The sequence below is a fragment of the Hirundo rustica genome, chromosome 15, assembly GCF_015227805.2.
Source record: "Hirundo rustica isolate bHirRus1 chromosome 15, bHirRus1.pri.v3, whole genome shotgun sequence".
Classification (NCBI taxonomy): Eukaryota; Metazoa; Chordata; class Aves; order Passeriformes; family Hirundinidae; genus Hirundo; species Hirundo rustica.
Window position 1 is genome coordinate 90,772 of NC_053464.1, and position 16,324 is coordinate 107,095.

At 43.4% G+C, this 16,324-nt stretch overlaps 1 protein-coding gene across 24 annotated transcripts in view; it reads right to left on the reverse strand.

Moving 5' to 3' along the window:
• Window positions 1-16,324, reverse strand: part of MAPK8IP3 (mitogen-activated protein kinase 8 interacting protein 3) — a 70,272-nt gene that overhangs the window by 31,675 nt on the left and 22,273 nt on the right. For 15 of the 24 annotated variants that reach the window (XM_040079607.1, XM_040079599.1, XM_040079594.1 and 12 more), the window contains exons 3-9: window positions 16,069-16,139; window positions 15,231-15,322; window positions 13,426-13,449; window positions 9,355-9,499; window positions 3,887-4,136; window positions 1,208-1,310; window positions 252-370 (exon numbers count right to left, since the gene is read on the reverse strand). In XM_040079607.1, coding sequence (XP_039935541.1) covers window positions 252-370; window positions 1,208-1,310; window positions 3,887-4,136; window positions 9,355-9,499; window positions 13,426-13,449; window positions 15,231-15,322; window positions 16,069-16,139 — 804 coding nt within the window. The remainder of the gene's footprint in view (window positions 1-251; window positions 371-1,207; window positions 1,311-3,886; window positions 4,137-9,354; window positions 9,500-13,425; window positions 13,450-15,230; window positions 15,323-16,068; window positions 16,140-16,324) is intronic. The other 9 variants (XM_040079605.2, XM_040079606.1, XM_040079604.1 and 6 more) reach the window with 3 other exon arrangements.

The following is a 16,324-nucleotide window of genomic DNA, read 5'->3' on the forward strand; positions in this document are numbered from 1 at the left end:
GAATTCTGTAGAAAAATAACTTATGCACTGAACACAACTCAAGTAAGTTAACTAACAGCTGAGATTATTTTCTAAATAATCATTACTGTATGGCAGGTACATGCTTCTATCACATGGATCTCAATTTCCATCCATTCTTTAAAAAGTTAAACATCCAAGTTCTGAAAGAAAAAGAGAATTTAAATGTTTCTAGAAGCTTAATATAGTGTCATTGTACCAGAGAAAACAGAATGGTTCTAACAAAGTTTTACCTAGCAGATCTGCTCCTTCATCAACATCTCCAATGACCTCAGACCCTGCCGTGGAAAGTTCATGGTATAGGGAGTCTGTGTTGATGCCAAATGCTTTGTTCACAATCCCCTGTGTTGGGCTGTTGTTGGAAGCAAAAAAAAAAACCATCAGAAGGAATCTTGTTACTTGGCAACATTTAAGCTCAAAAATTTATCTTTGAAATACTGAGCATCTCAGACTGTTGCAATCAAAACCCTGAGAGCACATTCCATCTGTTCACTATTGGCTGAATCAGGGAACACGTTGAGTAAAGAAAATAGCTTGTGTTATTCCCTGTATCACAGAATCATGGAAAGATCTGGGTTGGAAGGGACCTTAAAGATCATCTTGTTCCAACCCCCTGCTATGGGCAGGGACACCTTCCACTATCCCAAGTCGCTCCAAGCCCCATTCAACCTGGTCCTGGACACTGCCAGAGATGGGGCAGCCAAAGCTGCTCTGGACACCCTGTGCCAGGGCCTCTCCACCCTCATAGCCAAAAATTTTTTCCCAATATCCCATTTAACCTTGCCCTCTGGCAGTGGAAGCCATTCCCTGTGTCCTGTCCCTCCAGGCCCTTGTCCTCAGTCCCACTCCAGCTCTCCTGGAACCCCTTCAGGCCCTGGCAGGGGCTCTGAGCTCTCCCTGGAGTCTTCTCCTCTCCAGGTGAGCACCCCCAGCTCTCCCAGCCTGGCAGAAGGGCTTCAGCCCTTGAAGCACGTCCATGGCCTCCTCTGGACTTGCTCCAACATCTCCATGTCCTTCTTGTGCTGAGGACACATCTATAATGCACAACCTCAAAGCTCACCCAGATGGTTTACTCTGAAGTCACACAAGTTAAGGATTATTCAATACTTCACAGAAAAACTCCTGGTCCACTCCTCACTAATCATGAAGCCAAGTGACAGAGCACCCAGGGGAAAGCCACAATCAGTACCTGCTACCCGTGCGTTCCAGGCGGGGGTCCTGACACATATCCAGCTCCGGGGTAGAATCAATGATGTCCTGGACATCGGACCACTCATCGCTGCTGCCCATCCCTAGGTAAGACAGCACATATCACGTACAGGATCAGGACTTTCAGAGAATGGTATTTCTTGAAGGGACTTTTACAGCTTTGAATACTGAGGTTTGAAAATTTCATGGTGCCATGTTTGAAGTTTTAAAGTCAGAACAGAAAGTGCTTGAAAGTGGTCTCTCAATTCCAGATGAGGAACACCATAAGCATCCCCCTTCCCACCCCCATTCCAGAGCATCACTAAAGTCATTGCCCTGAAAACTCACTAAAATGGGATATGCATAAGTATTTTATCCATATAAATAAATTTCAAAACTCCCTTTTTATCTGCCAATAAAAAACTCCTCCATCCTCATATAGCATTAGCTGAGATCGAAGGCAACACGGTGATTTTCTGTACAGCTTCATAGAAATTACCACTGTTAGAAACTGGCACTATATAGTTTTAATAGAAACAGGTTTTCAACACAAATTCTCAAGTCTACACTGGTTTAGATACCTATTACAGTGCAACTTGACTTCAAAACCAATAAATGAAAACTGGTTTGTGTGTAATCTCCAGCCTAAAGTCAGAATTTAAAGAGTAAGGAATTTCTTCCTCATGTCAAGTCCAGTTTACTGGATACCAAACTCTTCAAAAGCTCAGACTTGTGTCTATTCTGAACAAGTAACATGAACACAAGTGTCCGTTCACACAAGGAATTCCTGAAGGACTAATGACCTAATTTGTGAATTACATTAGTCCCTCAATGAACTTAGATGTGACATTTTTGACCTTTCCAGATGATCCCAGTAGCCAAATATACAAAGTCCATGGCAACTGAAGTGTTAATTTCTTTCAGGCTGGCATTATGCACCACCCGGCAGCAAACCCAGGCTGGAAGATGTGGATCTGCTGCCAAAGCAGGTATCCACACCCATCGGGTCTAAGACAAATACAGTCTTCCTCAGCTTTCCTTTAGCAAGCTGGGAAGCTTTTCTGCAAATACCTCTGAGTACCATTATTGATAGTTCAGCTGTAAGGCATGTGCATCACTGACAGACATTTTAATTACAGATAAAATACATTATTAAAATTCAAATATGTGCATTACTTCTAAGCATGGAGAATTGATTTTGCATTGGGGGCGAAAAATGCCTGAAAGGTTGAATATGCAGAGCACGTAAAGAAGGCATAACTATCTGCTTTGAGCAAATTCCAAAATATCACAATTCCACCAAGAAAGTGCAAAAAAAAAAAAAAAAGCTTCCACTTCACAATTACACACATACAAAAAACAGATGACCTTGACCCAAGAAAACTGTTGACAGTAAATGAGCTTGTAAAGCAGCAACTGTAAAAATCAGGCTATTTTATACAGCATTCAAACTACTGACATTCATGCTTAGCTTTTCTGATACAAGTGTTTCATGGTCTTGCCTTGGCCAGGATCACAGCCAGACCACAACTGCAAGCTGTGCACAACCCATATGCTATCTGTTGATGGACATCTGTGACCCTGAGGACCCCCTCAGGAAAACACAGACTGGGACTCAGTCACGGCAGTTCTCATTCAGTGCTACAGCAGATGATGTTGGTCTATGGTCTTACTTTGTTAGGAACTAGCTTGTGAATGTTAGCAGAAGAATTTCTGCTTCAGTAATAACTTAATTATGACTTCTGCTTCCCAAGGAATAACTTGGATAAAAAGATGATCAGCTGGGTCAGATTCCAAACACAGAGACCTATGTTTACCCCTGTGCTCCTGCATATTATCCTAATGACCTTTATTAAATCTTAGAGTCCTTCTGTATTTTAAGTTCATTGTCTGTAAAACAGATCACTTGTCATTTCTGATGGCCTGCTCAGACAGTACATGGGCACAGCTAAAGGGCCTGTTATCAAGTTATTACTTCATTTATTTACTTAACAGCCTGGTGCTAAAGCTTAGATGATAGCTTTCCTGACAAGAAATCATGAATTCAAATTACTAAAGCACTCTGGAAAACGAAGAGAAGACAATCGTAACTTCCACAGATTTGGGAGTGTTCTTATATAAGAAAAAAGCTAAAAGGAATCAGCTCATTTAGATGAGAAAAACAGCTGGATACAATTGTTCTAAGCAAATCAGAGTCTGGGATAAGAGCACAGAGGGAAAATAATTATTTAATGTCACTGACAAATTTGGCATTTGAACAACTGGATATAAACTACTTACAAATAAATAAAGAGAGAAAACTAAATACAAGCTTTTAACTGTCATATTGATGAGGTCCAGAAACAGCTTCCCAAAACCTCAGCCTAAGACATGACTTGAGCATCCAGGAAAGAGGTTCCATGACATGAATGCATGTCACCGCAGGGAACTGAACTCAGTAACCTGTTCCCATCCTGTGAATTTGTGAAACTACTCATATAACTGATGTTTTCAAAAACTTACTACACAGAAAACTGCTAACATCCAATTAACCCTGTCACAATCATGTACCTTTCCATGTCAGGCTTCCTCGATTTCTATACTTACAGTGCAGTCTCCCAGCCTTTCCCTGTAACAGAGACACAAGCACTGCAAAGCTGATTATGTTAGTGACCAAGTACCTGAGCTCCAGCTGCCATACCTATGCTGACATTCCTCATCTCCTGTGTGACCTGGACTTCCATGTTCCGGCTGTTCCGCTTTTCTCGTGCCCTCTTACTGCTCTTGGTGGTGCCATTGGTGTACTCGCTAATGGGCTGGATGCTCTCGTTCAGAGGGGTGACAGCAGCAGAGGGCACAGATGATGTGGGAGTGTTGGACTTGGTTCCCGTGGTGCTCGGTGTGGCAGCTGCTGAGGACTGCCCAGATTCAGACATTTCATCTTGAGGGCACTGTGGCAATTCCAGGGTAGCAGAACAGAAAGGGAAAAGCACAATTATACATTTCGGTAAGTCCCATTTGCTGGTGAATGGCTGCCTTAAAGCATTATGACCATGGTTCTTGCTCACTGTACCAGTTACATGTCCCATTGTTTGCTGGTGACACTGGGCACTACCACCCCAGTGAAGCAGCAAGTTCTCGTGCTGAACTCAACAAGCAAATCCCACCTGTGGAAAGGGCTGATAACCTTCCTCTTTCATTACTGAACACTGGTCTTCACATATCACATCGGTATGTGATCTCAAGAAAGGTAGCCTTATCACAGGTGAAAAGCACCTGCAGCTCACACCTGACTACAATGAAAACTGAAGGGCTTTGGAACTTGCAGCAAATTAGGCCAGTGTTTCCCAAAGGAAAGCAGTGTTTCCCAACTGGAAAGCAACATGAATATCACTTGGGAAGGATCTGAAATGGCCTCTTAGAGGTCTTGGCTGATGTCATTACTGGAAGCCATCAAGACACCTGGATGTGAAAACAGCAAACTGGTTTTGCCACTAAACTGCAGAAGCAGAGTGGACACTGATCTGGGATGCTCTGGCTCATCTGACACAGGAAGCCTATGTTCCCAAACCACCTTTTGGAGAGCTAGGCAAGCATGGATCCAGCTTGAGAACACAGCAGAAACACGTGTGGTCTCCCACTTTCAAATGGCAGGATGACAATACCCAAGAATTCAGAAAGGTGAGAAATGAACACAGGAGATGGATTCTCAGTATGGAATGTGCAAAATGGCTCTTGGTTCTAACAGACAGTACAGCCCCACTTCTTGTACTATCACCTCTCGAGGACCAGGGAGGCTTCAAGGCTTTGTCAGGGTTTTATACTGTGACCTGTGTTTGTCAACTAAAGCAGCACTGCTCCAGTCAGACAAGGAATGCCCTGACCAGTGCTGTGACCTCTCTCAGACCCAAATGAGAACTCCCCAGTCTTAAGGGCAGGCTGCTCTAATTACTGCCTGCAGGGAGGTGACACAATTAATGCTGAGAGTTATATGCAACAATGAGCTGCAACTGGGTGCAGAGGCATTCAGCATCTGCACATCCAGACCCAATTTTCATCTTCACCACTGGCCTCTGACCTCCTATGAAAGTACTAGAGAAATCTTGATTCTGCTCAGAGGCTGCTCTGAGCCCCCCAACCTTGGAGCTGTGACATGTGTCACTTTGCTCATCTGGGTCTCATTCTCTTGTTCTAATAACAGCTTCGCAACATGACCAAAAAATCCAGTATGGGATGAGTGAGAAAACTGAAAAAAATGGTGACTTAACCCTTTGCAGCCTTATTTTTGTTAATCTGGAATTTTATTAAGATCTTCCTTTAATTAGACTGGCCTCAGTATCCTTATCTTAGATTGCCCTGCTGCACATTGCACTGTGGAAGTCAGAGGGTTTACACTGCATCTGCGCATTTATATTGGAAACTCTTTTTTTTTTTTAAATGGCACTACCATTAAATGCAATGCACATTTTGTATATTTTCTGCATTGTTGGTCCAAACAGCACCCACATTCCCACATGAATATCCAAACCATCTCCCTGCATATATGCTGGTTTTAGCATCAAGACTGAGATGAGAATTTTGCACTTAGGCTGCTACATGTGAAAACCTCTACTTCATATTCCTGGTTTAGGAGCTACTTTCCTAGTATGTAAAGAAAAAAAATAATCAAATGGGATTTTTGATAATGAAGAGGCTTCAGTAAGCTTTGGACTACCTCAACTGCAGTTTTTCTTCTGTGCTTTCAGATGTACAAAAGGAGAAAGATTATCAAGTGTGAAGTGCAACCACAAAACCTCTTTCCTCAAACAAAACTGCTGTTGCATAAAAGAATTCAAGGATGTTTCTGGACCCACTCCAAGTCTGTAAGAATAACCAAAGCTCAGGAGCATCTTAGCCCTGTAAGAGACACCCAGGTGGGTCCACTCCACTTGTCATTCCTTGTTCTTATGAACCAGATGTCATTCAAAAGCCCTGGATCATCAGTGTCTCTAGAGTGATATTTGTATCAGCAATATCCTGTAACTTCTAGTTTATTGACATAACCTGCCCCTTACCCTGAACACATGAGTAAGTAATTACCCCAGTCTTTCACTACTCTTTGGTTATAGATGCGAGTTTTGTATTTACCTGGAAAACATACTTTATCAACCTTCCAGCCTGCATCGGAGAAATTCTTCCCAAATGTATATACTACCAACGTGCTCCTCTTCACAGCCCAAAAACTGCTATCTTCCTTTTATTGTCTGAGTGCTCTGTTAATGCTAAATATTGCACTAAGTACAGTTCTTCTCTCCAGCACAGGAGGCATTCTCCAAAACCCATAGCTCACCCAAAGAATAATCTCCACAGCCACCACTTACCTACAGCCATACCCGTCAACCTCCTAAACATCAACTGTGTAGCAGTGACCTCCAAAATGCATTGTAAAGGCCCAACATTCATAGCAGTCATATGGCACCATGAGAAGCCACAATTGTATGGTTATAACACTGAAAGCATAGTACATAAAAACAAAAATGTTAAGGACTTTCATCTCCAAAACACTGTATAAAATAAATGTACAACTGAATGCAAAAATAAAATAGTGACAGCAACTAAAATAGAAAATAGTAATAAAAAGTAAACAAGGACACTTAAAATGTAAGTCCAGCATGGCCCCATGAAAAAGGAAAACTAGTGAGTATAGTCAGGTACATACTGGGAAAGTGAGTCGTGTGTGAGTGATGTAAGCAAAATACCAGAGGTCTGAATAAGAGGCAAGGGAGGCATGAGCCACGCCTCTTGAGAAGTCAGTCATGCAGAGGATTTAAGTGACAGCATTTCAGTCACAGAGTGTGCAAGAAGTTTGTGGGAGGAAAATTTCCATTCCAAACTAGCAAGTCAGTCAACCACATCCTTTAATTATTCATTAATTTGCTCCATACTCAGGAAATTCTCCGTAAGAGACTACCTATCCAAGCCTTCCACAGCACAAGCACCTTAGGTCCACTGTTACCATCTAGCCTCCCTTATCCCAGCATTCCACTCTGAGTCTCCCTAACGAGCACCAACATGAATCTCAGCACCATACATTTGGAGCAACACACTACTAGTTCTGCTCAAAGCTTTCTTGGAACCAGATTTTTTTGGCCTGATACCACCACTGCCACCAAATAACTAAGAGTAATCACAGAATGGTTTGGGTTGGAAAGGATCTTAAGCATCACCTAATTCCAACCCCTGTGCAGGGTGTCTTCCCTACCCAAAGCAGTCTATTACCTGAACTTGGACACCAAAGCTTCCCATTTATCTGGGTTGCTGCTGCATTCCCCTGCAATGCAGATGCTGGGTTACCTCTTTTATAAGTTCTCTGTGGGACCACCTAAAGAATTATACCTTAGCAAGGCTGTGGAAGATCTAACCACAGTGTCTACCAGCTCTTCTCTAAAAACTAACTCCCACTGCTCAGCCTGACCACCAGGTCAGTTCACAAGGTGTGCAGCACTGCCTGGAGAGCCTGAGGAATAACTGGGCTGGGCTCCATACATTTTGGTTGTGCTGGCACAGCACTAGTAAGAAGAAACACATTCATGCTCTGTTCTCATTCCCACCATCCATTATCATGTTATTGTACTGTGGCACTGCTATTCCATAATCCCAGAGCTTTCCAGAAATGACTGTAGGATCTGACTGGCATCCTGCAAGTGCTATATTTCCCAAAATTCTGTGCCCTCAAACACTAGAAAAGGACCAGATTCCAACCCTCCATCCTAGGCAAAGATTTTTTTGGATTTCCGAATTCCACAATGTCAGAAAGCTGAAAAAATGCTGACATTTATGCTATGGTAGGCCTGGCTGCCTTACAGATACAGTGTTAAAAAAATTAACTTTCTGCTTTGTTTTCTGAGTAAATTGTGAACTTGTCTATCCATCAGGAAGGCCACAGCTGTGGAGTCCCTCATATGAAAGCCCATTCATGGAATCCAGACACATGTAGAATGGGTACAACAAGCTGGATATTTCTTTTTTTTTAATCTCCTCTTTGCCTTTACTGCCTCAATGTAGTTTACAGGATCAGTGATTCATAATTTTTCAAAAGGAGACCAGTCCTTACATGTGACCCATAAAACAGCCAGTGTTCTACAAATTCCAAGCAGAGTGAAGTAAATTTAATCAGATACTTTTGAAATAGAGCAAAAGCTCTGTGAGATACCAGTGGACACACTGAGCTGTGCTCAGCAGAGAAACCAGTGGCTCTCAGACCTGACACCAGGCATTTGTGGAAAATCATTTAAAGAGAATTTGGTGGGATCCTGGGCACAAAGACTTTGCAAAGTCTACATGTACAGCTAACGGGAAATTCAGGTCACCATGCATAGCCTAATCTGTGAACAGCTGCCATGAGCTGTCATCTCAGAGCACACCACTTGGGCCTTGGGGCTTAGACCTATCTCCAAACAGTGGAGCGGGTGCCCTTGAATGGCAGAGCAGAGCACAGGATGCATCAGCCAGCACCATGAGCTGCTCCAGTGAAGATGCAATGCTGTGAGGATTTTGGAAGTCCTGGTGCAGAAGGCAGAGCAGTAACAGCGACAGATATACTGAAGGTAGACAGTACAAGTCTAGAGCAGTGACTAGGCATAGGAGGAACATAAGACCTTTAAGAGCAGTGCAAGATGTGGGCATCCAGACGGGATAAGAAAGAACCCTTTTTAGTGAAGAAAGGAAGGCCAGGAGATCAGTCAAAAATGACAAACACTTAAGGGCATGTGCAACCTATTGCCTGGCCCCACTTGAGCTGTAGAACCATTGCTCTTATTAAAGTGGAGAGAGGGGACAGGTTCCATCATGTCCCCTCCCAAATAAGCTATTAGGAAGTGAAGGATTTCTCTTCACTCAATCCCCAACTACCTCCACACACAACCCTCTCGAAACTTGGGGCCAGTCAAGTAAAGAAGATTATCCCTGAGGCAAGCAGCATGAGAAGCTGTGTCAAATACTCCCTGCACCATATGCCAGATTTACAGAAGAATATCCTCCCACCTCCAGCACAGCTACTATGGGAGCAAATGCACAGGGAGAGGCTGCAAAGGGTTACGGACACAGATTGTCTCTAGTTTCATGAAAATATGAGATGATGTCGACAGCAAGAGAGTGGGAAAACCCTTGCTCTGTGATGGTCTAGAAAACCTTGTAGCTGGAGTTGGACTGCATCTGGCCGAGGTCACTCAGGTGCCAGTGGTCCACTGTTGGGATGATCTTGGCCCCTATCTGCCCACGTACCATGCCATCAGCGAGAGGGAAGACATTCAGGGAGTTGGGACGTTCCTTCCTGCTAAAGAGACAAACAGGGAGAGAGAGGAAAGCATGTTAACTGTGCACAAGGTTCTGACAGAAAACAAACAGCACACTAGTGTATGTGAAATACAAGTTACTAGAAATTGGACTGCATGAAGCTACCCTCATGTGGCAACTGCCTGAACTCCTAGCTCCCACACTTCCTCGGTGCTGGCTGCTCAGTCCCATGGTGTTACTGCTAGAGTAATACCTCCTCCCAGAGAAACTCTAAGAGGAATGGGGTCAGTGGCCAAACAGGTACTAACTGCTCAATCAGTATGAGAAATTTGGAGAAACAAGAAAGCGCAGGGAACCACCAGCCAATTTAAGTCAGTGCTTCTTCTGAAAAACAAAGGTACTGGAGGAAAATAAGCTATAGCAAACAACTCTCAGAGCAAAAAAATAATGGCTTCTAGAGGTGTCATCACAGGGTGATGAATAAGGCTTTTAAGTGGCATCCACATGAAACTTACGACATCCCACCCCAAATCTGGTGAGCTTCAACAACAGGAACCAGAGGGGTTGTATCACTTCAAATTTTAAGCAAGACAGAGAGTATTTGTACTCTCTGATCTCCTTCCATACCCATATTACAATGTACTCGCAATTCAGAAACTAAACAGAGCTATAAATGAATGCATCATGCATATTGCTAGGTGTCTCTAAGTGTGTTCTGTTCATCCTCTCCTTTCTGGCAACTGCAGGTGACTTGCTAACTGCAGGTTTGATTCTGAACATAAAAGCTGGCACAGATTTTGAGACCAAGCTTCAGTGGGGGAAAATCTACAGCAAGCAGTGGAGGTGGAAAGGCTGTGGCAGCAGCTTGCTGTACCCAGCAAATGGTTCAAGGTATCTCTAGCAGACTCCAGACCCTGCAGAGCTGAACTAAATTGATTCTCTGTGTGATGTACAGCCACACTCAGACTCAATGATATTTCTCCTAATCCTGCACTGGATTGCTGCTTAGTTGTGGGGGTGTGATGAAACCTGCCCTTCTGTAGCATGCTGCTGGTAACAGCAGACCTCCATGTGCCTTTCTGTAATGATCACCAGCACTGGGTGTCACACCCAGGCTGGGAAGCAAGCACAGCCACCTCACCTGTGACCATGGCAAACAACTGCTGCAAGGTGCCCAGGGACAGAGCAAACACACTAACACAGGGGATGGTACACCAGCCAGCTCTTTTAGGAAGGACAGGGACAGAGCATCCAGCAGAGCAGACAATGTTTCCTGAGAAAAACCACAATGCCCAACCTTCTCACACCCAGCATTGCCCAGCTACCAAAGCATGCTGCATTGCTGCATCAGTGTCTACCTCGAATGGGCAAAAAGGCCTTCTGTGGCCTGTCTTGGATAGGCAAGATGGGGCAGAAAGGAGTTTCCAGTGTGGCCTGCTTGGGATGCACTTTTCTAGGAATCTGCATTAAAATCCTCTCCTGAAGATACTAGACTCATACATGGAAGCTTCATACACAAACCCTCTTAGAAAGGAAGCATGTAACTGGATTTTGGAGGAGCACAGATCACTGATAAAACATCATTAACGTTCTCACAGGTAACGGGCAATAGGACAAACGTCCTCAAGTTGCACCAGGGTAGGTCCAGGTTGGATATTGCAGAAAATTTCTTCACTGAAAGAGTAGTTAAGCATGGAAACATGTTGCCCAGGGCAGTGGTGGAGTCACAATCCTTGGAAGCATTCAAAAGGTGCGTGATGTGGCACTCTGTGATTTGATTTAGTGGGTATGAGGGTATCCAGTTGAAGGCCAGACTTGATGATCTTGGAGGTCTTTTCCAACCTTAATGATTCTACCATTCTCTACAGATTCAAACCCAGATGCCTATGTGATAGGAATTGTCAGTTTCCTTGTAGCTTTTCCTTTCCACTAGCAAAGGCATCTTGCTGCTTGCAACTTAAATAATGTCTGAGAGTTTAGTGAAAACATTCCAGTGTTGTTTGTCTAAATGCCAATTTATGGCTGTAACCTGCCACTTACACCTGCTCCTACTAGGTCATGATGCCAAAGGACAATTACCTCTGCCTGTCTGCTGCAGGTACCTCTCTTTATCCCACTGCTTTCATTCCAAGACCCTGAAAGTTTCTAACAGCTGGGTTTCAAGTTTCTACAAAAGTTTCTAAATAAATTATCATGCAAATTTTTCCCCTCCTAGGAAATCTTCACCCCGACACTGATACAAGCACCACAGAAAGCAGAGTTAATTATGTGTAGGAGATTATTAAGGAGTTCAAAACTAGAAATCAAAGCCACTTTATGCCACAAAATCAGAAAATTCCCAGTTTTACAATTAAAGAAATAGCCTACAGGTCCCTAAGAGTCTACTTCAAAAAGAACCCTTTTTAAGGAGAAAACAAAATTGGGCCGTTTTTTGAGATGCTTTAACCATCAGTTTTGTGTATTTCCTTTTCTTCAGGACTGAATGACAGTTTTAAGAGAATCTTGCATTCACAGGTATATGGAGTAGGAGAAAGTTTCCTACAACTGCAGAACTGTCCTTGTCAAATCAGTGGTGCAGCCAGAATAAATTAGTGACTCTGCTGGAATGACTTGACATAACTCACTGAGAACACTGAGACATAAAAGCTGCCCCAAAAGTATGCTGACGGACACTAAATTATACTTTCCCTTTTTTGTTGATATGCAAACACATACACACTTAACACACAAGAAAATACAGGAGCCACCAAATGGAGAGGAAATGGGTGGATTTCTCAGTCCCTACTAAACAGAGAGAGGTACAGGGTCTCTGTAGCATCAGAAGCTGTAGAATCTTCAGGAAAGAATTTTAGCACAGACTGCTAGGAAATTTCCTTGCTGAGTTTCTTTGGAAACACATTCAGGACTCCTCAAAACCTCCCAGGAAATGGGAAAGAGCAAACACCCCAGAAGAGCTAACTCCAGTTTTGCAGTCCTGGAGTTGGCTACCAAATTTAAATACAAATAAATTTCAAGTATACTCAGGGCTGGTCTAAATTTTGAGTGCTGCACTGACCCTCATATACCCAAAGCTTTCTAGGACTCAGCCGGGTGAGTCTTAACACTTGTTAGTTCCACCTTGAGTTACAAGGTGAACAGCTCACGTTCCAATAAAGGATTGCAGTAGCCAAAACCTGGGACTAGGATGTTCTACAAGCAACATGCTGAAGTTTACAAAACATAACAAAGCTACAGTTTGTTTGCCAGCATTTAAAGAGGAAAACTAGTCTCTGTGAAGGTTCTGGGCTCACCACTCCCTGCCCAACCATCAGTCGAAAGTGGCTTTGGAAACCTACTGACACTTGTTCTGCTCCACTCAGAAATGGGCTTGTTCTTTAGAGCGAAGAAATTTTTTGGAACCTGAGGGAATTTTATGAAGCTGTGTCAGGGGAGTTTTAGGCTGGATTTCAGGAAAAGGTTTTTCCCCCTGAAGGTGGTGGGCACGGCCCAATCTCCTCAGGGAATGGTCACGGCCGCAAGGCTGCCAGAGTTCCAGGAGCGTCTGGATAACACTGTCAGGCACAGGATGGGATTGTTCGGGTGTCTGTGCAGGGACAGGAGCTGGATTTGATAATCCTTATGGGCTCCTTCCAACTCAGGATATTCGATATTTACGAGTCTACGATTCTATAACTTTTTAAAACACTAGGGGATGTGAAGTGTAAACATTCTATCCCAGACATCTGACCCTGTTCGGGAATCAAACTTGTCTGTCTTCTGCATTTGCATGCAAGCTTCTCCCTGCTGTTATCCCAGCTCCATGGCTCCCTCTGCAACCCTCCTGAAAGAACAAGTTCAGCACAGGTGCCAGTAGACACTGAGAGCAAATATGCCAATACAATACATTCCTAGCATCACACTGTCACCACTCTACAGCAACCTCCAGCACTAGGATTAATGAAGTTCAGATGCAGCAATAGGATTTACCTTTTCCTCCAGGACTGGCGATGACTGCAGTGACAAATAAACAGCCAGACAGCAGCAACCCACAAAAAGCGAGACAAAAAGAACAACCATTAGAGAGCAAATGTCATGCAAACATGCAACCTACCACAGACACAAGGTAACACACGCACTGCCACGCACGCCACATGGAAGTGAGTACAAAATCATTACACCTCGGATGGCCATTGATACAGACCACCCGCACAGAAGTTGCTGCATGAACTTCTCTCTACTCCCATTTTTTTTAAGTAAATGCACCCAAATTTGTTTCACAGATCATGAGAAATTACGCCTGTCCCCCCGCACAGTGCACTAAGATCCACAAACATTGCTGCCCTCCCTCCAGCTGTGCAATGACATCAAAACACGGCTGTCCCAGGTGCTTGCGCACAAGCACAGCAAACAACTACACACGCACACACGCAAACAGTGCAAAGCTGGAAATTAAGGAAAAACTCCCGTTTCCCACTGGTAGCTCTTACAGACTTGGATCACAGTCCCATCGTGGGCTTTTCACGCACAATACAGCATTGCTCTCCAACGACACTAGCAATATGCCATACTTAAAGGGTAAAAGACTAACTTCTCTGACGTGAAGAGGCAATTCTTGATGAAAATTTTGCCCCTCACTACTGAGACAGGCAGACTTGTAGATACAACCACCAACACTTTTCACTGGGCAGCTCTTTCATGGAATGTTAACATAAAGCCGTAATTAATATCAGCTTATTTGAGAGTCAGGGAAGGAATAGCTTTTAAGAAAGGAAGAAATTAAAAACCATTTCTACTATGCAGTCCAACTCAAGAGTTGGACTGCAATGATCCTTGTAGCTCCTTTTCAACTCAGGATATCCTATGATTCTATGACTCAAAGCTGGCAGGTGCACACAGGACTCATCCTTTAAAAGAGGGATGCCCTAAGTTTGCTTTTGCCTACAGTACTTTCAGATTTTACTGTGTAAACACTTCCACAGATATATTCTTACTTCCAGCAGTTTAAGCTGGCAGAGAAACAAGCCTAACACACTTATACCATTCCACCTCTAACACTAGGATCAGATCACGTTCTGGGAGCCCACTCTGGATTTCCAGACTATGAGGGATAGAAGGAAGAAAAATAGTCTGATAAGGGAGATTTTATGAACAGATGAACACCTACAAACTACTGGTTCTATTTACACCATATCCTCTCAAGCCTTCTATACCCCTCATGCCTGTCTCTTCTGTCTAGGAAAGATGACAACCAGCTTTTTTTCTGTTTTTCTCAATTGATTCCTATATTTTAGACAATTTATTTCTCGTCAGAACCCCAACACTGCAGGAAGGGGGAAGGGAGAAAAGTCCATCCCTTGAACATAAATAGGATTTTTGGTGACTGACAGAAAGCTTCCTCTGAAAGAACTGGTGAAAAAAATCCTGTAACAGCTATTGCATTGCATTGCTATGGTTTTGCTACGTATCCCACAAAGACACGTACAAACACAAACACTTTAATTGACACTTCCATCCATTCTATAGACAAATTTTTACACACTACCTAAGAATATAAACATGTTTTCCAGAGGCCTCATCAATAGCAGCATGATAAAGCCTCACCTTTGTAAAACAACATACAAAGCTCCTCACCATCAACTACCCACAACTCACCCAGAACCCATTAAAAGAGAGATCCAGCTACAATCCGTGTCCCCAGGGAAAGGTCCTGCTCTGTTTTCTCTCTCAAACATGCATATTCAGTTTGTAAGTTCCCAGGTGACATGTGTTACATGGAGAGGTCACAGTCCTACCTTCTCCCAGGGACACTGCCCTCAGTTTGGTTATTTCCCCCAACTTGCTGCATCTTAGATCGCTCAATGTGTTCCACGTAGGTCTGGATCATCTGTGAGAAGAGAAAAATCCATGAGGCAAACAAATGAGAAGGAAAGTCTCATTTTCTGCTTTTGTTTAATTTTCTCTGTTTCCAATCCCCTGGGGTTTTTTGCAGACTTCCTCGTCTTTACTGTTGCCTTCTAAGCGGATGATGCAAGTGAATGGTCTAATCCGATAGAAAATTTGTCAGCAAATAGCGTCAGAAATTACTTCAGCTGAATCTCATAACCAAAGTGCCTTGAAAGAGCATATCCCAAAACAACCTAAGCCTGGAAGCTCACAGGCAATGGGAGATGAGGTAGCATGGCACTGTGCACAGCATCACAGAACAGCTGAGATGGGAAAGAACATCCTAAGGTACACCAGTCCCTAAGGTACTCCCTTGCTGAAACAGGCCCACACAGATCAGGCTGCCACAGGACCAAATCCAGGCAGCTTATGATTATCTCCAAGGAAGGAGACTCCAGCACACCTCTGAACAACCAGCCAGGGCTCACTGTCCTTGCAGTAAAGTAGTTTTTAAGACTTTTTCAGAGTAAGCTTTCTGTGTCCTAGTTTGTCCCAGCTGTCTCCACTGGGCACCAGTGAACACAGCCTGTCTCCATCCTCTTTACACCCTCCAGTCAGGTATTTCTGATGTTCCCAAAGTTCAGAAGCTCTAGTCATCACTAGGACTGTAAAGCCAAGTTCTTTGACATTATGTAGTCATGTAGATACAGACAAAGAGTTTATTTATTTAGAAAAATTATACCCTACCTCTGTGTGACGCTGATGCAGAGCATTATACTCCTTCTTCATTTCGGATTCACGTTCTTCCAGTCGAGAAACTGTCAAGAGAAGATCCCAGCTATCAGCTAACACACACCTGGCTCTCAAAATAAACAATTTGAGAAACAAAGCATATTTTTTTAACAAATTAATTTACACCTACTGAATAAAACAAACAGAAGAATTGTGGGATTTGGTCTTGTTACAAACTTAGCTCATGGGTACCTGCATGCTCCTAATATGA